At 36.7% G+C, this 20,465-nt stretch overlaps 1 protein-coding gene across 4 annotated transcripts in view; it reads right to left on the bottom strand.

Annotated features, from left to right (window-relative positions):
* The window catches only part of PTBP3 (polypyrimidine tract binding protein 3), a 64,070-nt gene extending 46,889 nt beyond the window's left edge, over positions 1-17,181 (bottom strand). For 2 of the 4 annotated variants that reach the window (XM_065879794.1, XM_065879792.1), the window contains exon 1: positions 1,288-1,449. In XM_065879794.1, the coding sequence (XP_065735866.1) occupies positions 1,288-1,308 (21 nt within the window). In that variant the 5' untranslated portion in view covers positions 1,309-1,449. Of the gene's footprint in view, positions 1-1,287; positions 1,458-17,093 lie in introns of those variants that run through there. The other 2 variants (XM_065879790.1, XM_065879793.1) reach the window with 2 other exon arrangements.
* Positions 17,182-20,465: the final 3,284 nt, after the last annotated feature.

Genomic DNA, 20,465 nt, shown 5'->3' on the forward strand with positions numbered 1-20,465 from the left:
CTGCAAACTCCTTTCTAAATGTTTCTAAACTCCTGCAATGTCTAACATCAGCCACACAAAGGAAAAGCTGAACAATGTCTTTGGAATATGATTCTTATCACAGGAATTTTTTCCTAAATGTATACACAACCTAAAAGTTCATATGTAAAAATAAATTTTTCTACATGGAGTCCAGTAAAAGAATTATTTATGTTTTCCTAAAGCATCCAAAGGGATCAATTTTCATAATGTAGGGTGGAGAGAAAACCGAAAGTCACTACCCACAAAAAGGCTGGTGAAAATAATAACCCTTACTCTGTCCTTAACACTCCACCTACAAGAACCATAGGAAAGATTATGCTTACAAGTACTACTAGTGACTCACAACAGAATCTCCTGAAGTAATTACTAACAAGATATTTTCTAAACAGGATTTATGATCAAAAGACAAGCAATTAACATAACAGTCAATTAGCACTACAGATAAATATAAACCTAGAACCAACTGCAGAAACAAAGGAAAGTGTGACATTGCCTGCTGCCTCTCAGAGCTATTTGACATAAAACATAGGATACACTATATGAAACACGATAATGTACATAACACATGGCAGTTAGACATTTCACAGCCATTAGACACGGTCATGTTGGCGCTTTCAAACCGTGCAAACCATACTATTCTCAATAGTGGCATCTGTGATAAAAAGATCCAAGTGCATGCACTATCTCCAAAAGATGCAAGAAAAATGTGTAAACACAACAAGGGCTGAATACTAAGACATATTATTTAACTTCTCCAGTTCTTAATAACCTCATCTGCATTAAACAGGGATGTTAAATAGTTTACTAAAGATAGAGGAGTCTGAATCAGACATCATTATCCAATCTCTGATGGTAATCAATCCAATCTCTTCTGATAATCACAGGATATTTTCATAAACCATTTTGTAATTAAGAATATAAAATATGTTTGTTAACAAGTCAATGAATAAGAGATAATCCTGTTTCCTATATTAACATTTCTGTTTGCTGCTTCCTGTCACTAAAAAGTTCTATTTTAAAAACTATTTAAATAGAATGAAATTTAGGGGGGGAAAAAAAAATTCAAGAAAATAAAATCTTTTTTTTTTTTGGCCACACCTTGCAGCTTGTGGGATCTTAGCTCCCCCACCAGGGGTTGAACCTGCACCCCTGGCAGTGAAACTACAGAGTCCTAACCACTGGACTGCCAGGTAATTACCCTAAAAATCATTTTATCACTAACACTCAGAGATAATAACTGTGGGTCAATCTTTAAAACTTACATACCTGGCTTTTTCCTTTCAACATCAAAAGATTAGTTACTTTGCCAAATGGTAGACCTAATGATATGACCTCTGCTTCGGTGACATCACTTGGAATTTTGCGAAGATGGAGAACACGGGAAGGCGAACAGGGAGGTCTATCTCCTTTAAATTTCTTGTTGTCATTCCCATTAGCTAAAAAATATAAGATTTTTTAAAAAATTACTGAAACTGATTTGGGCTGACATATTACATTAACCATATCATCACATTTGACATTTGATATTCCAAGAGTTTCAGGTTTTGAAATTCAGGAACTACGGGGCTGATGGGAGAAGAGTAGAAGACAGTGGAAAACAAAACCATCCACCTTTCAATGAATGCATTGATTTTTCACTACAGGTATTATATTTTTTAAAAATTGAACTCTGATTTTTAACGTCAAGGAAAAGTGCTGGGTAAATGAATTACATATTTAGAGGTATCAAAACCTCTAAATAGTTAACTATTTGTTGTGAATAGAGAACAGTATTTATAATATCTTTAATGTATTTTTAAAGGTATTTTTCTAATTTGTCCTATTACTAATTAAACAAATAAGAATAAAAACTTTTAGGAAAGACAGTAATAAAAATTTTATATTTATCACACCTTACTAGGATTTGGATTTGAGATGCATGTTTATGAAAATAAGTTTATTTCTTGGGCATCATATAATTTTTACCAATCTATTTTTTAAAGTACTTTTAGAACATAAATTGTGGTTTCTTAGGATAATCTTATTCCTTATGATACAACAGGCAGTTCTTAACATAAGCGTCATCACCTTTCTGGAAATGCAAATTTTTAGCCCCAACTCAGACCTACTGAATCAGAAACATCCCAGTAACTGTGTTTTAACAAGCTCTCCAGATGATCCTGAAGCAACCTAAAGTTTGAGAACCACTGCTGTAAAACTAAGAAATCCATTATGCCAGTTTACAGCCAAATTTTATTTAAAGCCTATGTTTTAACAGTGACAATAACTAGAACTGACAAGCCTGTAACGAGTACTCAAATTTATGTACATAAGATTCAGAAATGTTTTTTTCCCAGAAATAGCACCAAGTAAGACTGAATGCAAATTATCTGAAAGCCAAAAGTTTCATTACAGTGTTTTTTTTTAATACTAAAATACTTAGCAGTATTAGGAGGAAAATATAATCTTTCCAAACACCTAAGATTATCATTTTTCTAAACACTAATGAAACTTTACAATCAGGTGTCTGTGATCCTAAATAAACAAATTTCATGAGGACCACGTAAAAATTATATGGCAGTATTTTGTACCCATAGCTGTGGCACAGAACTCAACTTGCTTACAGGTAAATAGGTTGACTTAATACCAAAACCAGCACTTGCTCCCAAATTCTCTATGTTCATGAATGCAGGCAACATCCTACCTGGACCCAAATACCATCAATTCCTAGAGGTCCTTACAGGTCTGTGCCTGTATATAACAAATGCCTAGGACAGAGTGTGGAAAATAATCGGCAAATATTTGTTGGAAATTAATCTGGGAGGCAAGAGGTTCCTTCTCCTTTCTCATCATGAAATATTTATTTTTTCCCTCCAAAATGACTGATTCCATTTTCATCTCCATGCTCAACGTCACCTCACCTATGATCTTGGCCCCTTCTACTCTCCCTTCCTCTAGTTTCACCCCTCCCCCACTTCCACTCAGATCCAACATCATATCAACCTAAACAGATGTATCATGTCATTATCCTGCTCTAAAAACCCTGACAGGATTCCAGCTACCTAAAATGTCCATTAGTTTCTAGTTTTCACGCTGTTTTCATTTACACTGTTTCACTGGAGTTGACAAAAATATACTAAGTTAAATATTATTAATTTTAACAGATGAAGAGACAGAGGTTCAGAGATTAAATAATTTTTGTACACAGCTAGCAAGTGATAAAAGCATTATTCAAACAAGTTTAAAGGTAATTTTCTTAACCACAAAAATCTCAAAGTGTCTTACCATTTGTAGAAAAAAGTAAGCAACTTGACAGTGACAAAAAATTTTCAGAGTATGTGCAGGTTTATGAGGATTATAATGATAATACTGTCACTAGATTAAATGCCAAATATCACCTCGTGGACAGGAGTGAAAGCCAAGCATGAAGTGCCTTTCTGTACCCTCCCTCCCTGTAAGCCTAGATGGCTAGACAACAATACCACCACCTTGTGCGTTCTAACCAGCACAAAGTGTTAAAGACTAGAAAAACATACTAAAGGCCAAAGGCTTTTGTAAGTTTACCCAGAATATTCCAAAATGAATGAATGAACATTAAGAAGGTTGTTTCTTTAACTGAGATGTTCAGAATCTCCGTAAAACTATGTGTGAGAAAAAATGAATACCTACACAAGCTATCTGAGCTTGCACTGAACTATCAAATAAAGACCTATGGTGACAAATTTTTATCAAGAATTATGCAAATATATCACCATTTTAGGTTGTTAATTGTTCTGCATTATAAAAGTGCATGCGCTATGTTCAGAGCATGGGCTATGAAATCACACATCTTGTTCTGACATAACTGAGCCTGAGATTCTTCTCTGATAAAATGAGTATAATAACAGTATTTGGAAAATGTAGTATGAGTATTTGGAAAATTAAATATGATAACATTTAAATGTTAGGTGTAATGCCTAGTACAAAGTGATCAATAATCTATGTCTTGATTTTCTTAGGAGGGCTTATTTTACCTGGAAAGTATGTTCTTTCTACTTTTTTGGTGCTAAAATAATGATTGTGGACAACAGTGGATTTTTTTCTCTTGATGTTCTTACTTTGCAAAATTGACATTGCTTAAAATCAATTGAAAATTTTATTATTCTGTGTAATCTAAAAGCCTAAGAACTACTCATCTAGATGACCCAAAAAGGTTATATCTAAAGACTTGATAAATATAACAATCTAAAAATGAAAAATGCATATAAGCAATTATACGGCATTATAATTTAATAAAAGAGGAAACAAGAAAATTGCAATGCACTGAATACATAACTTTGACAAATTATTCCCTGTACAAAAGGATACACCACAGACTTTTCCAAAATTGTATTATGAAAATAAGCATTCAAAATACTTAGCTTGCATAAATCTTGTATTTTTTGAATATAATGAAAAGTCCTGAATGTCTACTATATATTAATTATGTTCCAAAGAGATAAGTGGAAGAGACTTTTTAAAAATTCATATATTCCCATCTCAAAACTGAAGGGATCTTACCAAGAAAACTATCCTAGAAATATGGATCTTTTTAAAAATTCAACTTTATTAGGGTATTCTTTAGGTATAGTAAAATCCACCTGCATTTTAAATGCAGAGTATGACAACCTTTGACAAATAACCCATATGGCCACAAGAAACCATTGAACCTGGACTTTTTTTCTTTTTTTTTTTGAAGGACTTTTAAATTATCAATTTGATTTTTAAAACAAGTACAGGGCTATTTAGGTTTTCTATTTCTTTTGCACCTGTGTTTTTCAAGGAATTGGTCCACTTCATCTAAACTGTCAAACTTATTGGCTTAAAATTGTCCACAATATTCACTTGATATCTATCTTAGCCTGCTCAGGACACCATAACAAAATACGACAGAGTGGCTTAAACAATACAAATTTACTTTTTCACAGTTCTGGAGACTAGAAGTCCAAAATCAAGGGTCAGCATGGTCACCTTCTGGTGAGGATTCTTCCTGGCTTATAGACAGCCACCTTTTCACATGGTCCTCACATGGCAGGGGTGGAGGGAAAAAGCAAGCTCTTTGGCATCTCTTCTTATAAAGACATTAATCCCAGTGAGGGCCCCACTCCAAAGACCCCATCTCCAAATAGCATCACATTGGGGGTTAGGGTTTAAACATATGAATTTTGGGGGTACACAAACATTCAGTCCATAACAATATCTTTTTAATGTCTACAGGATAGTTCTTGATATTGGTAATTTCTGTCTTTTTTTAATAAACCTACCTAGAGGTTTATTAATTTTATTGATCTATTAAAAAAACAGCTATTGGTTTCATTAATCCTCATTTTCTATGTCATTAACTTTTGTTTTTATATTTAATATTTACTTGGGGTTTAATTTGCTCTTCTTATGCTACACTTAGAAGCTTAGATCATTCATTTTAGACTTTTTTCTAATAAAATATTTAAAGCTGTAAATTTCCTTCTAAGAACAGCTCTAGCTGAACCCTACAAACTTTAGTAAGTTGTGTTTTCATATTAATTCACTTCAAAATATCTTCTAATTTCCCTTGTGACTTCTTATGTGATCCATGGATTAAGTGTTACTTTCTTTTTCCAAGCAACTGGAGATTTTTTTCTCACATATTTGAGGATCATTTCTTAAAACTGCTAATACAACTCTAATGCATAATTTTAATGCATTCATATTTACTGAGACTTAAGGACCCAGTATATAGTTTACCTTGCTGACCATTTCATGTGAACTTGAAAAGAATATGTATGCTGATGGTGTGCGGGAGACTGTTCCATATGTCAATGAGGTCAAGCTGGTTGATAGTGTTGAAAACTTCTATATTAGGTGATCTACAAACTTCCTCTAAAGGGTCACATAAATATTTTAGACTTTTGTGGGCCATACAGGCTCTGAACCAACTATTCATCTCTGCAGTTGTAACATGAAAACAGCCATAGCTGACATCTTGCAGAAAAACCCAAACGAACTTTTCGGCCAAGCCAATAAATAAGTGTGACTGTGTTCAAATAAAGTTTTATATATAGACAGCAAAATTTAATTTCATATAAGTTTCATGTATCAGAAAATATTCTTTGTGTTTTTCACCATTTAAAATGTAAAAATCAGGAATTCCCTGGTGGTCCAGAGGCTAAGACTCCGTGCTCCCAATGTAAGGGGCCTGGGTTTGATCCCTGGTCAGGGAACTGGATCCCACATGCTGCAACTAAGAGTTCGCACACTGCAACTGAAGATCCCACGTGCTGCAACGAAGATCCTGCATGCCGCGACAAAGACCAGGCAGAGCGAAATACATACATACATACATAAAATTTTTTTTAAATGTAAAAATCAATCTTAGCTCATGGGCAATACAAAAATGGGCAATGGAGTGGATGTGGCCCACAGGGCAGAGTTTGCTAATGCCTGCTCTGGATCCTTATTGATTTTTATCTACTACACTATCAATTACTGAGAGAGGAGTGTTGAAATCTGCAGCTGTAATTGTGGATTTGTCTATTTCTCTGTTTAGTTCTATTAGTTTTACTTTATGTATTCTGAAGCTCTGTAATTAGGTGAATATATATATTTAGGATACATATATTTATCAAGAAATATAAATAAATGGAATACAAAGTAATAAATGACAAATAAAATGGAATATAAAAAATAATCTAAAGAAAGCCAGGAAACAAAGGAAAAACAGAACAAAATATATGGGACAAATAGGAAATAAATAGGAAGATGAAAGACTTAGGGGGGTGCAGATTCAATCCCTGGCTGGGGAACTAAGACCCTGCATATCGCATGGCCAAAAAAAAAAAAAAGACTTAAACCCAACTACATCAATAATTATATTAAGTGAAACTGGCATAAAGATTCCAATTGAGGGGCTTCCCTGGTGGCGCAGTGGTTCAGAGTCCACCTGCCAATGCAGGGTACACGGGTTAATGCCCCGGTCCGGGAAGATCCCACATGCTGCGGAGCGGCTGGGCCCGTGAGCCATGGCCGCTGAGCCTGTGCTCCGCAACGGGAGAGGCCACAACAGCGAGAGGCCTGTGTACAACAAAAAAAAAAAAAAAAAAAAAAAAAAGATTCTAATTGAAAGGCAGAGATTATGGTCTGGATAAAAGCAAAACAATTATAAGGTGTGAATAAGAAACCCATTTAAAATATAAAATCCAGGTTACAAGTAAAAGGATGAAAACACATAAATATGTAAACACTAATCACAAGAAAGCTGGAGTGGCTGTACTAATACCAGACAAAGTAGACTTCAGGAAAAGGAGTATCACCAGAGATAAAGTGAGACATTGCATAATGATAAAGGGATCAATTTATCAAGGAAACATAATATGTCACACATAAAACATGCACATAAATGACAGATAATCTCTCTTTTTTAATTATAATCTTTACTTTTTTGTTTACTTTTTTTTAAGCGACTGCTCTGGGGTTAAATTGACAATTCATATCTTTAACTTACCCCAGTCTACCTTAAAATAATATTATAACACCTAGGTATTATGTAAGAACTTTTCAAAGTATATGTCTATTTCCCTTATCATATCCTTTGTGTTACTATCATATATTATACTTTTAACATATGCTATAACTCCCCAAATATATTAATATTATCTTGCTTTAAATAGTCAATTACCTATTTTTCTTTTTGCATCTTATTTTATTCACTTATTGTGTCTTATGGAGCTTTCCACAGAGAGCATTCTATACTTTTTTTTCAAATAATTTTTTACTGTGGTATAATACACATAACATAAAATTCGCTATCTTAACTATTTTTAAACGTAGAATTCAGTGGTGTTAAACATATTCATAATGTGTAACTATCACCACCATCTATCTCCACAGCACTTTTCACCTTGTAAAACAGAAACTCTATACCCATTAAAAAGTACTTCCCTAGTCCTCCCTTCTTCCAGCCCCTAGCAACCACCATTCGATTCTCTAAGATTCTGACTACTCTAAGTATTCTTTCTTATTTCCTTTTGTGCATATCATATAGCTATTTTCTTTGTGGTTACCATGGGGATTACATTTAACATCCTAAAGTTATAACACTTTAATTTGAATTTAGACCAGCTTAACTTCAATAACATACAAAAACTCTGCTCCTTTACAGCTCTGTCCCCACCCCTTTCCATTATTATCACAAAATTACATCTTTATACAGTGTGTGCCCAGAAACACAAACTAACAATTCTTTTAATGCATTAGTCTCCTAAATTATTTAGAAAACAAAATGTGGAGTTACAAACCAAGTCACTTGGTAGCTTTTAGATTAATAATTTTTAAAAAATGTATTAGCCCCTTAAATCTACAGAAAACAAAAAGTAGATAACAAACCACTGTTAGAATAATATTGGCTTTTATAAGGGCCTTCACTGAGATCTTTATTTCTTCATATGGCTTTGAGCTACTGTCTGGTGTCCTTTCATTTCACCCTAAAGGACTCCTTTGAATATTTCTTGCAGGGCAGATCTAGTGGTAATAAAATCCTTCAGTTTTTGCTCATGTGGGAATTTCTCTTTCACTTTTGAAAGAAAAATTTACCAAACATAGGATACTTGGTTGACAGTTTTATTCTTTTAGCACTTTGAATATATTGGCCCACTGACATCTGTCCAAAGTTCCTGAAGAGAAATCTGGTCATATTCTTATTGAGGATCCCTTGTATGTGATAAGTTGATTCTCTCGATACTTTCAGGATTCTCTCTTTGTCTCTGACTTTTGAAAGTTTCATTATAAAGGTGTCTCAGTGTGGGTCGCATTGAATTCATCTTACTTGGAGTTCATTAAGCTTCTTGGATGTTTATATTCATGATTTTCATCAAATTTGGGAATACGGTAACTCTGGAAATCAGACTCTTCCCCTTTCTAGGGATTTTCTCATTTGTGTTATTGTTTTTGATTGTTTTAGACTGTGTTTACGCCAAGGATCAGCTTGAGGTGTAAATTTAAGTTCTACTCAGGTGTCTTCTGAGTCTTTTCCTGGGCATGCACTATCACTTTCTAATTTTCCCTGTAGATGCAGCTGTTTTTTAATGTCCTAGTCTTCAATCTTTGGCTCCCAAAAGGGGAAAAAAAGAGAAAATGAAGGGGAGGAGGGTGTGGAAAGCACCAGCCTTTTATATGCTCTGGAAGTCACATATATTGGGAGTGGAGCGTGCTGGCTTGCAACTATAGCAGGAGATGCAAGAACAATGGCTGCCTACCTCTTTGTCTGTACCTGCATGATCAGAAGAAGCAACCAGCAATCAGAGCACAGAACCCTTGAAGTTGAAGGACAAGGTCTTTTTTGCCTACCCTGGCTCCTATTTGTAAGCTGCTCTGGAACCACACAGTTGCCTGCCATGTGACCGAGGGTGAGGGATGGGTAGCTGCTGCTGCACTAAGAGCTAAAATTGACCGAAATTAACCACAATTTACCTTCCAAGTCTTCCCCTGGAACTTGCAAGCCTTCAAAAAACTCCAGAGTTCCAAATTAGTTATAGACAGATTCTGCCAGTGCAATTGTTGTCTAGGTAGAAAGACAGACTCCTGGTGCTTCTTATTCTACCATCTTCCCAGAAACCCTCAATCATCTTTTAAATTATCCAAAAAAATGAGAAAGAAAAGTCACATATCCACATATTTACCACTTTGTGTAGATCCAAGTTTCCACCTGGTATCATTTTCAAGTCTGAGGAATTTCCTTTTCCATTTCATAAAATGTAAGTCTGTTACTAGCAAATGCTCTCAGCTCTTGTGTGCCTCAAATAAGGTTTTATTTTAACTTTATTTTTGAAAAATATTTTAACTGGATATAGAATTTGTTTCATTGTATTTATCTACAGTACTTTAAAGATGTTGCTCAACTGTCTTCTGGTTTGCAGTTTCAGGCAAGCACTCTCATTACTCTTATCTTTGTTTCTCTGAATAAATGTGACTTTTTTCCTCTGGCTACTTTTAAGATTTGTTCTGCATTCCTGGTTTTCAGCAATTTGATTACGAGGAGATTTGGTGTGGTTTTCACTGTGTTCATCCTGCCTGTGGTTCACCGAACTTCTTGGATATGTGGCTTTACAGTTTCCACCATATCTGGAGTATTTTCAGTCATTATTTCTTCAGATATATTTGTTTCCCCAACCCCAACTTTTTTTCTGGAACTTCAATTATACATATGTTTAGACCAGTTAATTTTGTTCTACAGATTATTAAGACTCTGTTCATTTCTTTTTCAGTCTTTTGGCCTGTGTGCTTTAGTTTCTATTGCTGTCTTTAAATTCACTGATCATTTCTTTTACAGAATATTAGTGCTGTTACAGCCACGCCATGTTTTTTTTTTATATATTATAATTTTATCTCTAGAAGTTCTATTTGATTTTTAGCTTTCATTTTCTCCCTGTTATGTTGATATTTTCCTTTAAATCCTTTCACATACTTTAATAACTGTTCCAAAGTACAAATCTGCTAACTTCATCATCTGTTATTTTCTAGGTGTGTTTCTATGGACTGGTTTTTCTCCTAGCTATGGGTTGCAATTTTTGATTGAATGCTCAACATTGTGAGCACTGGAATTGTTTTATTCCTTTAAAGTGCCAGACTCCTTTCTGGAAAAAATGAAGTGCCAGACTCCTTTCTGGAAAAAAGTTAAGTTACTTTAAGATCAGGTAATTGTTTTGGAGCTTGCTTTTAAGTCTTGTTAGGGTGGGTTTAGAATAGCTTTTATGCTACAGCTGATATACCACCCATACTGGTAAGGCACGTGTGGCTTAACATTCACCAACAGATTCAAGGGCAGGTTTCTGGAGCACTTTTCTCACAGATGGAAGCTAGAACTCCTACAGGCAGCAAGACGAAAGAGGAAAAAACCATGCAGAGATGCCCCAGAAGTAACACTTCCACTTATATCTCATTAGATAGCACTTAATCACATGACCTCACCTAGCTATAAAGAAGACTGGAAAAGCAGTCATTTAATCTGAGTGGCAATGTGCCCAGATAAAAATTAGAGCTCTGTTGCTAAAGAAAATAGAAAGTATTGGGGTACCCAACAAACAGTCTCTGCCATAATTCCTAAGATTAAATTTAGGAGGAAAAGCATATGATTTATGTAGGAAAGTATAAAACATTTTCATAATTACCAAAGGACATAGACTAAGACCTAAAACCATGGACTCACATGCCATATTCCCAGATGGAAAAATAATTACACAAAAAGATCAACATTTCAGAATCCCTAAGATTTTGTGGGGAAGGAATGGGGAATGAGGGGCTGTTCTAGAACTACACAAAATAATTTAAAGTTCATATGTCCATTATAGGCTAAGAGATATTCTTAAGGAATATTAATATCTAAGCAGAACGACCAGTTTGCCTGGGACAGTCACAATTTGGCATCATTGTTCTAGCAACCCGTACAGTTTAACATCTTCTCTTTTGAAAAAAAATTAACAGTTGCATTGAAATAAGCTAGAATAGGCTTAGTAGATCCAATTGATTTTTTTAACTTCCAGTTTTTGCCATGGTCTCATCTAGTAGTTTATAAACCACATGTACAGTGATTAAATCTGAATGTTAACCAATGTTAACCAGTGAGACGGAATCTCTTCATGACTTTTTCACAGACAACACACAGAGTCTTTGATTTAAAGAGGAAAGAAGGGAGGGAGGGAGGAAAGGAGAAAGGGAGGAAAGGAGGAAGGGAGGAAGGGAGGAAGGAAGAAAAAAGAAAAGAAATGCAGTGGCAGTGGGGACTTCCCTGGTGGCACAGTGGTTAAGAATCCAGCTGCCAATGCAGGGGACATGGGTTTGAGCCCTGGTCTGCGAAGATCCCATATGCCACAGAGCAGCTAAGCCCATGAGCCACAACTACTGAGCCTGCACTCTAGAGCCTGTGGGCTACAACTACTGAGACCGCGTGCCACAACTACTGAAGCCCACATGCCCTAAACCCTGTGCGCAGCAACTACTGAGCCCACATGCTGCAATTACTGAAGCCTGTGTGCCTAGAGCCCAAGCTCTGCAACAAGAGAAGCCACTGCAATGAGAAGCCCACGCACCACAATGAAGAGTAGCCTCTGCTTGCCACAGCTAGAGAAAACCCGCATGCAGCAACGAAGACCCAACACAACTAAAGAAAAAAAAAAATTTGAAAAGAAAATTTTAAAAAATTTTTTAAATTTTAAAAAAATTTTTAAAAAAAGAGAAGAAATGCAGTGGGACACAAGTAGCTAAGGATAGCTCCTAACTCCTTCCATCAGTATTCAACCTTCTACCTATGCTATTCATTTGGCTGCCAGGCTGCCAGTCTGTGGAAAATGTGGGAATTACAGGCCAGTTACACATGAAATACAATTACGTTTATAATCATTCCATTTTATATCTTATAGTAAGTCCATAAACCTGTAATTCTGAATTAATTTAACTTGCAAAGTTTCTTCTCCATGTGTAAACAATAAAGTGTCAGGTGTTAATATACTGACACCACTAACAAAACTTTGCAAACAGTTAAATTGTATCAGTTTTATCATCATCTGCAAACATTAGAAAATCAGTTATTACCCAATAATGGATAATATTAAATACTTTCAATTGAATCAAAGGAAAGTTTCTGGGAAGTCATTCTATCAAAAGTGAAATGTGTGACACTAATGAAAATTCAGTTTAAAAAGCTCAGCTAAAAATAAAACTTCTTTGGGGTAATAATACAAATATAAATTTTGGTCCAGCAAGATGTCATGGCAAAAACAGTGTCCTGACAGTCCCATAAAGTAGACATGTATCTGCAATCTATTTGGTGCACACATAGCTTGTTACCAAACAAGCAATATTCTACAGATAGAAAGAAAAATTATAGTCGTCAAATTTTACAAATATTTTAAAATCCCCATTTAGATTAACTGAACTACAAAAATTTTGTGATGAAGACTGTACTGAATGCAAAAAAGATCTTTCAACACAATACATGGCTTTCTTTTAGCTATGCATTATCAATGTGATTTTTTAAATTATTTGTGTCTTTGAAGAACTACTTAAGTAACTTACAAAGGGATTTAACTTGTTTATAAATGAGCCCTAAAAACTTTCTGACACAATTTGTTCAAAATCAATTAGAAATATTTATTCAAAGAAGTCAAGGAATGGAGTACCAAAATCTTTAGTTTTGGAAGCTTTTAGAGAATTGCAAATACTGAATCAAATATTACAGAAGTATTTTTAATGTATAGGTGACCTAAAAAAAGAAGTTTTTACGTATCAACAGGCAAACCCTTCAGCAGGCCAACAACCCCTCATAAAAGGCAAACTAAAATTAGAAATTTACCATGTATCACAGATATTTAACAAGGAAGTCTATCTCTGTTCATGGATTTGAATGTAAATGTCTGGATTTTTAATTTTCTCTTCCCTTCTAGTAGGAATCCCCAAAGCAATAAATTAACATATACATTAGGTCATGTTAGGGGCTGGTGATACCCTAGCAAGTCTAGCAGAGCAAACACAAAACTTCCCTGAAGATTCTCACAGAAGAAGAAAATAATTCAGCCAAAGATTACCTCACAACCAAAAATTATGAATCAAGGAAAAATACTATACCATAAGCAAATACTAGCAGATACAAAACCAAGTAATATTAGCACCCTAAAGAACTCCATAATTGTAAAATCTGCGACTATAAAAATTTTGTTTTAAATAATTAAAAAATGAGGGGGAAAAAGCAATGGAAACCATAAAAAAAGAACATGATACTGTTTTTCTAAATAACAACAAAACTAGATCATCTTTAAAAATGAATCAAATAAAACAGAGAAAAATGAAAAATATATGCCTTGAAATCAATTACTCAATAGAAGGATTAAACAGCATATTAGACAAAGCTGAACAAATAATGAATGAATCAGAAAACCATTTCAAGGAAATTATCCAAAATACAGGACCTTAATGAGAAAAAGGTGACAATAAATGTAAGAGGTTAAAACAACTGCAGGACTAAACGAGGTGGTCCTATACATGTCTAACTGGAGTTCCAAAAAGAAACAATTCTTTGGAAAGTAGGGCCACTCCTAGACAGAATAAATGAAAGTAAGTCTGCAGCAATGGTCTTCAACACTGGCTGCACCTTACATGTATCACCTAAGAAACTTTAGAAACAAATTAAAAACAGTGCCTAGGTCCCCCTTCCCCCTCCTGTAATTTTGGAATTGGTGTGGAGTAGGTCAAGGTATCTGTATTTTCTTCAAAGCTTCCCAAGCTATTTTAGTGAACATCCAGGGTTGAGAACTAGTGATGTACACCTAGACACAGCTAGAGAAACCACAGAACAAAATTAAAGTGAAAAATGTTAAAACAACTACAGAGAACTAATACTATCTACAAAATAATAATAGATTGACAAAAGACTTCTCAACAACAGATGCCAAAAGAATAATAAAACAATACCTTCAAAGTACTGAGAGAAAATAACTGTCAACCTGGAATTCTAAATAGCTAACTACCATTCAATAGTAATATCAAAATAGACATTTTTAGTCAGTCTAAGAGGTTACCATTTATAGAGTTTTGCTGAAATAGCTACTAAAGACGATGTGCTTTAAGAAGAAAAACACTGAACCTAGAATGGAATGGGATACAAGAAGAAATTGAAAACATAAAAGCAAAACACAGCAGACTACTGATGCCAGCTAAACTCACAGCTCATACTTCTTTTCCTAAGTAATCAATCAACCAGGATGTCAGTCCTTCTGGTCATCCATCCCAGTAGTTTGTAAACATGACCGAACAAACTGACCTCAGTTTTAAAAATAAGAACAAGGGCTTCCCAGGTGGCACAGTGGTTAAGAGTCCTCCTGCCAATGCAGGGGACACGGGTTTGAGCCCTGATCTAGGAAGATCCCACACGCTGCGGAGCAACTAAGCCTGTGCGCCACAACTACTGTGCCTGTGCTCTGGAGCCCGTGAACCACAACTACTGAGCCTGAGTGCCACAACTGCTGAAGCCCACGTGCCTAGAGCCCGTACTCTGCAGCAGGAGAGGCCACCGCAATGAGAAGCCCATGCACTGCAACTAAGAGCAGCCCCCGCTCGCTGCAACAAGAGAAACCCACGCGCAGCAATGAAGACCCAACGCACCCAAAAATAAATTAAAAAATATATAAATTTATAAAAAAAAGAATACATGGGTCCCACCCTAGATGTACTGTTAACTCTAGGAGTCAGGGCCGAAATTTTCTTAAAAGCCTACCAGATCAAGAGGATAATCAGGTTTAGGAACTTCAGATTTCTAGCATTTCCTTCATTCAGCAGTTCTCTTAAAGTGTGGTTCCCTGGCACTACCTCTTAAAGTGTGGTCCCTCATATGGCAGCATCATCATTACCTGTGAACTTGTGGAAATGCAAATTCTCAGGACCCACTCCAGATCTACTGACTTAGAAATTCTGAGGATGGACTCAGGGCTTTAGCAAGCCCTCCAGGTGATTCTGATGCCAGGTCATTTTTGAGAAAGCTGCTTTAATCTCCTGCTCTAAGTACCCTGTTCACACTTCCACATGAACAAACCCCCTGCTGCTGTCCTGCCTACAAAATCCTTCCATTTAGTCTTCTAGAGCAATGTACCATGGCTGACCAATTCCCAAACATTCTTAATCTCTTCACTGGATTTTTACATCTTTTGTCTTAACTGAACCTGGTTCACTTCTCTTATAGGGTCTTCACATAAAGGCTGTTCACTCTCCCAAACATCATGTAACTCACGGTCTGGAAAGTGAGGTCTACTCATTCCCTAACTCCCTATAACACCAAAACATCTGGATAAAGATCTCACCTTTTCTGAGATTCTCCACTCTCATGGCTTCAGTTGTTAAGTGTATTATGATATTGACTTCCAAATTTCTCTTATGATGTCGAGACCAGAACCCACTACCTATCTCACACTTCCGTCTGGATGTCCCCAGAGGAACCTCAAATCAATATATAAAAATCTGGGGACTGGGCTTCCCTGGTGGCGCAGTGGTTGAGAGTCCGCCTGCTGATGCAGGAGACACGGGTTCGTGCCCTGGTCCAGGAGGATCCCGCGTGCCGCAGAGTAGCTGGGCCCGTGAGCCATGGCCGCTGAGCTCATGCGTCCGGAGCCTGTGCTCCGCAATGGCCCGCGTACTGAAAAAAAAAAAAAAAAAAAAAAAATCTGGGGACTTCCCTGGCGGTCCAGTGGTTAAGACTCTGTGCTTCCAATGCAGGGGGTGCGGGTTCGATCCCTGGTCAGGGAACTAAGATCCCACATGCCATGCGGCCAAAAAAAAAAAACAGAAAACAAAAAAAAAACTGAACCTGTCATATTGTCCAACCCTGCTCTTCCCATACTTTCTAATATAAATGAAGGCACCACAATTCAGCTATCCAATTATCTAAGTCTAAACCTATAAATCATCCATGGAATTCCTTATTCAAACATTCGATTAATCACCAATTACCATCAATTATTTCACCTTCTGTTAAGTTCTCTAATTCTCACCATCACAACTACTACTGCTATAGTACAAATTCTCCACCCTTACTAGGATTTCTTGTACAGCAATAGCTTCCTAACTGCTCACTCTCTCTCAAGTATTGCACTCCTCCAATTCATTTTACAGTCCCTAAATTTCAAGAACATTTATTTTTAAAATCATGTGAACTTATAGTTTTAATACTTCTACTCTAAATCCATCATCATTCAACACAAGTTTTTAAATCTAGCTCTTTTACTCAATAGTTCTAGATCACCAACTTACTGATAATTTTATCACAACTATGTGATAATTTTACTTACTGTGATAATTTTATCACAACTATGTTACAAAGAATGTCAGTCAAAAAAGTAATTATCTAATTAAATCCAAATTAATGCTTAAAATTTAAGTGCTGTAACTAATAATTTCATCTATATGAACTTCACTGCCACAAATTTTAGATTTTGTTGTAAATAATAGCACTGCATGTTTATAAGATGAGCAAAATAAGAACATTGTGAAAAGAAAATTTTTGAAACCCAGAGAAAGAAAACATCTCAGATTTTGAAAAAATGAAAACTCACCATACACACCTGCAGAACGAGTGGAACTGTTCATGGTAAAAGGTCCGTTAATGATGTCGGAAGAAAGAAGCTCATCAGATCCCCGCTGAAAAGTAAGAGCAATATTCTGTTAATAAAACAAGTCTTGGATGATGGTCCATATTTACTACTAAAAATATTAAAAGCTAATATTAATCTGAATATCAAGGCACTTAAGGGGAAGTCTTCAAGAATCATAAAATCTAAAGGTTGGAAGTGAACTTAATAGTAAACAAAAATTATTGAACATCCACATGATTGTTAGTTATAAAAAAGAGAATTGCCATCACATAACTGGGGGCATAATCCCACAACCCTTTTGAATGAAACTCAATTCTCTGAGATACTACATCTGAAGTGTCAAAAACCATATTTAGGGGTTGAATCCTGACATTGTCTTTGTAGTATATTTTTAAGTATATTTAAAATACATTTTGGTATATTAAGTATGTTAAGTTTTGTAGTATATATATATTTTTATAAAGGACTGATGACTTTTTTTTTTTGGCTGCGTTGGGCCTTCGCTGCTGCGCGTAGGCTTCCTCTAGTTGCGGTGTGGGGGCTACTCTTCACTGCAGCGCGAAGGCTTCTCACTGTGGTGGCTTCTCTTGTTGCAGTGCACGGGCTCTAGGCGTGGGCTTCAGTAGTTGTGGCTCATGGGCTCTAGAGCACAGGCTCAGTGGTTGTGATGCACAGGCTTAGATGCTCCGCGGCATGTGGGATCTTCCCAGACTAGGGCTCGAACCCATGTCCCCTGCATTGGCAGGTGGATTCTTAGCCACTGAATCACCAGGGAAGTCCTGTAGTACATTTTTAAGTATTTGCGTGCAAATAATTGTGTAGCACTCCCTTGACTTTTTCACAGATGTGTATTTTTAAAAGTTGAACACAAAGATGCAATTTATTTCTATATTGGTCAAATCCTTTAAATAAGTGATTTTTTTCATTCATTAATCCTTAAAATGATCTTTAATGTGTACTATTTCTTTCTTTCTTTTTTTTTTTTTTGTGGTACACGGGCCTCTCACTGCTGTGGCCTCTCCAGTTGTGGAGCACAGGCTCCGGACGCGCAGGCTCAGCGGCCATGGCTCACGGGCCCAGCCACTCTGCAGCATGTGGGATCTTCCCGGACCAGGGCACGAACCCGTGTCCCCTGCATCGGCAGGCGGACTCTCAACCACTGCGCCACCAGGGAAGCCCTGTGTACTGTTTCTTAAACAACTACTGTTTAAGTAATTTAGACTTTTTTTCAGGTAAGAGTTTTGACCAATTCCAGAGTTGAACTGTCAAAGCTGAAAGACAAGTCAGTCTAGCCTTTTCATTGTAAAACCATAAGGTCTTTTACCAAGATTAAAATGTTTATATCTAGGAAGTACAATAAACACCATGTATAAATTTAAAAACAACCTATTTCAACTGGTAGTTTGTTCAGCTCTCGGTCAATTTTTTTTTGGCGGTGCCACACGGCTTGTAACATCTTAGTTCCCCAAACAGGGATCAAACCCCGGGCCCCAGCAGTGGAAGCATGGAGTCCTAACCACTGGACCACCAGAGAATTCCCAAGCTCGGTCAACTTTTAAGAACAAATATTTCAGTCTACTAGATGATAAAACCTAATCCCCAAACTATCCTACAAAAGTTATAACATCAACAGTGCTCCAACAGATATAATGTTTAGGGGTAAGGACCACTTCTGCAGGGAACAACCTCAGCCTTTGCTGAAGAAAAGCAAACCACCAATGCGTTTGCATAATTTAAATACAATTATTTAAACAATTCCTGTATTAAACATCTAGAAATTATTCCCTTTGGTCTTTCACCCGTAAGTTTATAGAGACAGTTTGGAATAAGAGAAAGGAACTAAGTGAGCACGTGAGATGAAATAAAATTGAAAATCTGAAATTCCAGAAAGACTTGGATTATGACCTCACTAAAAGCAAAGGTCTTCCTGAGAATATGTGAAATACAGATATTGGCAGACAAAGACAGACTTCGTATAGCCAGTGGATACGGAAAGGTGAATTTTTGCAGTTTTAAATGTAGTAAAAAGTTAAACATGCCCAACATGTTTTTATATATGAGGAATTTGATAAACTATGTGTTACTAATAGATATATTTTCGACACATATGAGTGTAGTGTCAATATCAAATATCAATTTTCTACATGTAAATTGAATTAATTTGGTCTTAGAAACCACTTAGAGGGACTTCCCTGGTAGCACAGTGGTTAAGAATTTGCCTGCCAATGCAGGGGACATGTGTTCGATCCCTGGTCCGGGAAGATCCCACATGCCGCGGTGCAACTAAGCCTGTGCGCCACAACTACTGAAGCCCGTGTGCCTAGAGCCCGTGCTCCGAAACAAGAAAAGCCACTGCACCACAACGAAGAGTAGCCCCCACCCACCATAACTAGAGAAAGCCTGCACGCAGCAACAAAGACCCAACGCGGGAGGGAGGGAGGGAGGGGAGGGAGGGAAGGAAGGAAGGAAGGGAGGGAGGGAGGGAGGGAGGAAGGAAGGGAGGAAGGGAGGAAGGGAGGGAGGGAGGGAGGGAGGGAGGGAGGGAGGAAGGGAGGAAGGGAGGAAGGGAGGAAGGGAGGAAGGGAGGAAGGGAGGAAGGGAGGGAGGAAGGAAGGAAGGAAGGGAGGAAGGAAGGGAGGAAGGGAGGGAGGAAGGAAGGGAGGAAGGGAGGGAGGGAGGAAGGGAGGGAGGGAGGGAGGAAGGGAGGGAGGAAGGAAGGAAGGAGGAAGGAAGGGAGGAAGGAAGGGAGGAAGGAAGGAAGGAAGGGAGGGAGGGAGGAAGGGAGGGAGGGAGGAAGGAAGGGAGGGAGGGAGGAAGGAAGGGAGGAAGGAAGGGAGGGAGGGAGGAAGGAAGGGAGGAAGGAAGGAAGGAAGGAAGGAAGGAAGGAAGGAAGGAAGGAAGGAAGGAAGGGAGGAAGGGAGGAAGGAAGGAAGGACGAACTTAGAGATCACTTGAGCTCTTTTCTAGACTTGCAGGAGTATGTTAAAATGTCAACTAAATATTAATTCTAGGTGGACTGCAGATTGAAACGTAAAAGACAAAACAATAAAGACTCTAGGAGATAACAGAAAAAAGTATCTTCATAATCTTGTGGTAGGGAAAGATTCCTTAAACAAGAAACACAATTATTTAAAATAACTGATAAACTATACAAAAATGAAGTTATAATTTTTATTTACAATATATACAAATATTGAATCATTATGTTGTAGATCTGAAACATAATGCTATTTATCAATTATATCTCAATTTTTTAAAAAAGAATTTTATTAACAAAAGACATCATTAGGAGATTAAAAAGGCAAGTCATAGAGTGGGAGAAAATACTGCAGTACATATAAC

The sequence above is a fragment of the Phocoena phocoena genome, chromosome 6, assembly GCF_963924675.1.
Source record: "Phocoena phocoena chromosome 6, mPhoPho1.1, whole genome shotgun sequence".
NCBI classification, from domain to species: domain Eukaryota; kingdom Metazoa; phylum Chordata; class Mammalia; order Artiodactyla; family Phocoenidae; genus Phocoena; species Phocoena phocoena.